The 6,000-nt window shown below is 44.0% G+C and overlaps 1 protein-coding gene across 4 annotated transcripts in view; it reads left to right on the forward strand.

Moving 5' to 3' along the window:
- RIPOR2 (RHO family interacting cell polarization regulator 2) overlaps positions 1-5,685 on the forward strand; it is a 113,370-nt gene extending 107,685 nt beyond the window's left edge. For all 4 annotated transcript variants that reach the window (XM_009907008.2, XM_054164063.1, XM_054164064.1 and 1 more), the window contains 3 exons: positions 312-395; positions 2,435-2,525; positions 4,141-5,685. In XM_009907008.2, coding sequence (XP_009905310.2) covers positions 312-395; positions 2,435-2,525; positions 4,141-4,241 — 276 coding nt within the window. In that variant the 3' untranslated portion in view covers positions 4,242-5,685. The remainder of the gene's footprint in view (positions 1-311; positions 396-2,434; positions 2,526-4,140) is intronic.
- Positions 5,686-6,000: the final 315 nt, after the last annotated feature.

Below are 6,000 nucleotides of genomic sequence, written 5' to 3' on the forward strand. Positions count from 1 at the left end.
TTATCTGGAAAGGCCCTCAAGGGTACCAGATTGTGCTTCTGTTTTTTCACTTTAATGTGAACTTGTCCTCACCAAAAGCTGGCCTGAGACTACTAAACCATAACTAGTGGCCTGGCCTGGGTCTGCTGTAGGGAATTATCCCACCACGTTTTCTGTAGCAGGAGCTGTGCCTCTCCATGCCACAGATTTACAGTCTGGGAGGTGGGCTACAATCCTCCTCCGTTCAGTAGGACAGGAATGCCTCCACACCACCCCTCTGCTCCACACCAGCACAGACATTTTCATCAATACTTTTCTTTATCTGTTTCCAGGCCTTGATTTATTACTGCGAAGCACTAACCCAGCCCAACCTCCAGCTGCAGAAAGCTGCCTGCTTGGCTCTAAGATACCTCAAGGTAAGAGACAAGGAATTCACTGTGGCACTTTGCTTTACTTGAAAGAAAGGACATCTGATAGGTACAAACAACAAAAGAGAACTTACCAGAGTGGCAGCAGCAGCAGCAATGGGGTTTTTTTGCATTGCTGCATTACATCCATTTACAGATACTGTGCTGCTTGGGAATAGTTTAAAAGCTTCATTGCAAAACCAGCCAGGCTCTGGGATGATGACAAAGTTTATGGTTTTCATATCATCTTTTCCTCCCTCTCATATTGACTTTAGGAGACATACTTCCACATCACAAAGTATTCATCCATAGAGCACTGACTGAGAGGAAAAAAACCCCATTCTTTCCCAAGTTAAAATGAGCTGTAATGCATGTGGGTTGCAGTTGCAGAAGAGAAAGGGAGAGAGAGGTCACAGCTTGATTTGTGACAAAGATGGTACATCTGGGCACTACAGCTTCAGCTAGCATCTGGTACCATTTCTGCACTCCCTCCTGTGATAGGGAGGAAGAATGCCCTTTTGTTTTAGCTGTATAGAGCCATGGGAAATGGCAGCCACCCAAGCCTGACTGCTATGGGATACTGGGGTAAAAAAATATCTTCCAGGAGACAGACCCACCGTGGACTGGTTGTTCCTTCCTTGAAGAAGACAGCTCTAAAATAAAATTTCATCTCAGCCAGACCTGATACTGATGCTATATTGTTAAAATACAACCCCCTGTTCTCCCTTAGACTTAATGCAGGAAGGCATCCCCGAGAAGCCACACTGAGGGGCATTACACCTGTTCTGCATACAGGGCACAGTAGGGGTTTTGCTGTGTCAGGAAAAGTCAAACTAAGAATTGGTGGTAGGAAGTGGAGATCAACACATTTAAATTGAGCAGTGTGACTCTTGATGCATCGTGAATGGCAAGAACAGGAATTGCTGGAGGAAAACACCAAAACACACTAGTGAAGGGATGTATCACTGGGATCTTCACAGAAAAAGGTGAAGCCTTTCTCAAAGATACTATTTCAGGGATGGGAATGCTACAATGGATAGGTGCCTGTGGGTGTACTAACCCCATGGCAGTCTAATTCACATTGAATCACATTGGCTGCACAATGTCCCATTGTGAGTCTCTTGGAGGTTTTGCAGATTGCAGCAAGCTCTGTGTGGCTGTGGCCCCATCACTCATAAGCATTCAAGTTGCAGTCACCAGCCCAGCACAGACCTGCCCTGAGTCAAGGAGAGGCAACCACATTGAAGATGAGGTGTGAGGTTTAATGGTTCTGATAGTTAAGCCCTTGTTCAGAGCACCACAGACCAGCCCCATGCCCCTCAGATCAAGGCTCATACAAATACTGACTCTGTGGCTCAGTGCCTCTGCCCTGTGTCATGCTAGGGCAGTTCATGGCCTGCCTTCCACTCATCTCTCTTCTTGTCATATTAAATAGCCTGCAAGAGACACTATCACAGCTGCTCTCCCTAAAGGCCTGACATTTTTTTGTGGCAGAGAACACAATTATTCCTTGCTTTCTTCCCAAAATAGCTGAGACTAGGCAAAAATACGGAAACACTGTTGAGTTCAGGTGGTGGTGAGCCGGCAGTGAAGTGACTGAGCTGGCCAGCCAATGTTCCCCTGTAGGTACACTTAGGATGGTGAAAACAGCCTGCTCAAACTTCTCAGATTTGATGTGCTCAGTTTGGAACAGATTCCCTTGACACCCATCTCCCATCCATCCCTGTGTCATACCCTTACTGTGGCACTTGTGGCTTTGTCCCATCGCCCATCACTACAGTCAGAAGTGGCAGGCAGAGCTGGTCAGCCAGATTTATGCATGCAGCATACAGTGCAGGAGTTTACAAAGGGTCCACACTGACAGCAGAAAATATGCCTTCTCCTAGATGCTCCCCCTCAGGCAAACCCCACTCATATCTCCACTGAGGCCTTTCCCTTGGAGTAGGAAGAGCAGTGGAGGGGTTGGCCACAATCTCCATTCAAGGTTGTGAAATGAAACCAGAGTGTACCCTGCAGGGCTTAATGGGGTTTTCTTTTGCACTTCCCAGGCTACTGAGAGTATTAGAATGCTGGTCACGCTCTGCCAGTCTGACAATGAAGAGATCAGAAAAGTGGCATCCGAAACCCTGCTCTCACTTGGTGAGTTGCTCCTTTTAGAGCAGTAGTTCATTTTCTTTTTTAACATAGCAGCATGTAAGACACCTGAACTGTACAAACATGACACTCTAAAGTGAAAAAAAACTACCTAGGGACTCAGGCTAGAAAATAGAAACAGGTTAAAATCATTTTGAAAAGCATGAAAATGAGCCAAAGAGAGAGAATTTAAATTGCATGAGTCTGGAGGGGGAAAGGGGAAAGGACAAACAGCAGAAGAGGAGCTGACAAACAGAAATATCATGTAATTAATTTGAAAACAAAGCAGCCTTGAGAAGGCAGGACAGGCTGTGTCTCATTCACCCTCCTCTTGAGGACCCCCTCCTGTCACCTCCATAGTGCCAGTCACACTCTCAAGTGCCATTAGCACTGCCAAGTGCTCATTTAATCTAAATTATCTTTATGTGCTTATTTGGACAGACCCTAGCTGCAAGTCCTCTTCACACAGTACCTCAGACAGCCTGCATTGACCTTCATTTGTCCTTGGGACAAGAGGATACCTTGTTCCTTAGCCTGTGGTCTGGCTGCCTAGCAGCATGACTGCAAGTGCAGATGCAGTTTCAGGGCCAGCAGTACTTCAGTGACACACAAAAAATAATTGTTTTTCTGGCCTTTAGGCTGGACATGAATCTCTGTTCCATGGGTGTCTGTCCATCTGTGATTTCAGTTATGCAAATTCTCCAAATACACTCATTGATTCACCAGTTCAGCAGGAATTCACTCTGCTGGTGAATGTGTTACTGCCTAGGTTATAGAACAATTAGGCTGAGGACACTTCTGTGAGTGGTGGGAGATTGTACTACCATTCTTCTAGGTGACACAGAAGAGAGACCATTTTGGTTCCCAATGGTGTTGAGCCTAGCATGCTGAATTGGCTATCTTCAGGTACACATGGGGATTAAGAGACACAAATAGTTAAACTCAGCAAATGCACTGTTTCCTCTAGTTCAGCTGTATATAAATAACAATGCGTGCCAGGAAGGGAGAAGTGGGTGACTTTATATTTGGTCAAAGCAGAAGTGGATAAACACCATGTGCCTCTAGTATACCACAACACAGCTGAGACCTTGACAAGCACCAAAGGTCACTTAGTAAGACAAATGTGGACATACACATATGTCCAGTTATGTTCCAGGGATGGAACACTGGAATAGGTTGTCCAGGGAAATGGTTGAGGCCCTATCCTTGAAGACATTCAAAGTGAGGCTCAACAGGGCTCTGGGCAACCTGGTCCAGTTGAGGATGCCCCTGCTGACTGCAGGGGGGAAAGGGTGGGGTTGGACTAGATGACTTTCAGAGGTCCCTTCCAACCCAGCCCATTCTGATTCTTTACTGTTCATCAAATTATACAAGCCACCTGTGCTTGTGCAGTCTCTAGCTAAAACCAGCAAATTACATGAGAAAACAACTGAAAAATTGGAACCTTCAGAGCATGCTCAGTTTTTCCAAGTAATTTCTGAAGTGGCCTTCAACAAGGTACATTGTCAGAAGAGCAATAAGTTCCTGACAGATCAGTACTTTGTAACAATGGGAAAATCCAGTATTTTAAAGGTTATAAGGCACTGAGGTAATACACTATACTTCAATATTTTGCATTCAGGTGAAGATGGGAGACTGGCATATGAGCAGCTGGACAAATTTCCCCGGGAATTCATTAAAGTTGGAAGCAGGCGTGGAACGGAAGCAGCCACAGCTTTCTAGGGGGGAAAAGAACCTGCCTACATTTAACAGGCATTGAAGGAGGATGGAGCTGCACTTTAGTGTGGGGAGCAAAAGGAAGACTGAAAAGTTCTATGAGACTGTCCCAAAATGCAGCAAGTTACAGGCTTCTTAAGGAAAAGTGAAATCTAAAATCCAGCTTCAGGATCCCTCTTGGCTCCACCTTGCAGCTCGTGATGCTGAGGAACAATGCTTTCTGGACTGATTCATGGCAAATAAGTGCATAGCAGTTACTCAGCCTCCACAAACTTCTGTGAGTTGTTAGAATTTGGCACTTTCATGTATTTTACTACTTGACTATTTACTTCTTCCAAGTTGTCATGAAAGCTTGAGATGTGATGCTGTATCTAACAAGGCCAAGCAGGAGGCCACCTGAGCAGGACTGCAAAGCAGCTTTTTCTTCAACCCCATGCTAAGCACCTGCTGTCATGCAGTGTCCCCAGCCACAGGGAACACCACTCAGCTTTCCCACTTTTCTCTCAGTAATGAAATATAAAGCAAGTTTCTTCAAGTTCTGCCTCCAGAAACAGCATGATGTAAACCCTGCAAGATGTCACTTTGGTGACTCATTCTAAATGCCTCTGCTGGTCTTTTATTTCCTTTCTCTTGCCCTCCAGCAACAAGCCATCATTAATCCAGAGATCTGTGAGGGGGAAATCAAACAATCATGTAGGTTTCTGAAAACTAAATGAAAAGGTGAAGTACATCTACTTAATCCAAGGAGAAGTGAATACAGCTATTTGCACCAGTCCCCACAGCCATTTGGTCCTGCAAGTCACAGGCAGGATTGGATTTCATACACTGTAATTAGTGGCTCATAGCTTCTATAGAGCGATTTCAATATGAAGAAATAGAACCAACTGAAGTGGACCTCAGAGGCAGTAATAAAGGGCAAAGAGAATGAATTCCCCCCACCCCCTCCCTGCAAGGATGAAAGACAGCAAGTGCTTTAAACTGTTGATTATGAGCCTGAAGTTAACAGAGGCGGTGAATAGAATTAAACAGAAGAGTGTTCCTGTACTGTGTTCATTATGCATGAAATGCTACTTAGATGTCAATTAAAGTATCTGAATTTGCATAGACTACATAGGAAAGATTGCAAACAGTACACATCAAAAGGAAGCCTTGTATGCCAAAGACACTGGCAGGCAGGGGTCATTTTAGTTTGAGTTTGTTTGGGGTTTTTTTAACTGTGAATGTTACAATGTACATAACTGTATATTTATAAATATATATATTCTTCCTTTAATTAAAAAAGTACATTTTGTACAGATCAAAATGCTTACTTGCTTGCTGACCACCACAGACTTTTTGCAGAGGGTAAAATGAACCATGTTATGGTTTTTTATAGCACACCTACCCCCATCAGTTGAATTCTTCCAAGGTCTTCTTTTGTACTGAGTTCTGCTTTTTTTTATGTTCTTCTTTTGTTTTTTTTTCCTTTTAGTTTTGTGGCATTTGTACTCACCATATTTCCTATCACATTTAAGTTATAATAAAGATTATTTTTTAATTACTAAGCACATCAGTCCATATGCATAGTCACTTTTTCTATCAGCAGCCTCTCCCCTCTCCTTCGAACAAGCATGCAAGTCTGCCTCAAGTGTGATAGGAGCAAGTAGCTGGATTTGAGGGGGGGAAGCAGGGAAAAGGCTTGTAAGGAATATTTGCCTCTTCAAGCCTGATCAAGACTTTAAAACCATCTCAAGAGGTTTAGCTAAATTATAGTCATCTGTTAGAT

The sequence above is a fragment of the Dryobates pubescens genome, chromosome 9 (assembly GCF_014839835.1).
Source record: "Dryobates pubescens isolate bDryPub1 chromosome 9, bDryPub1.pri, whole genome shotgun sequence".
NCBI lineage: Eukaryota > Metazoa > Chordata > Aves > Piciformes > Picidae > Dryobates > Dryobates pubescens.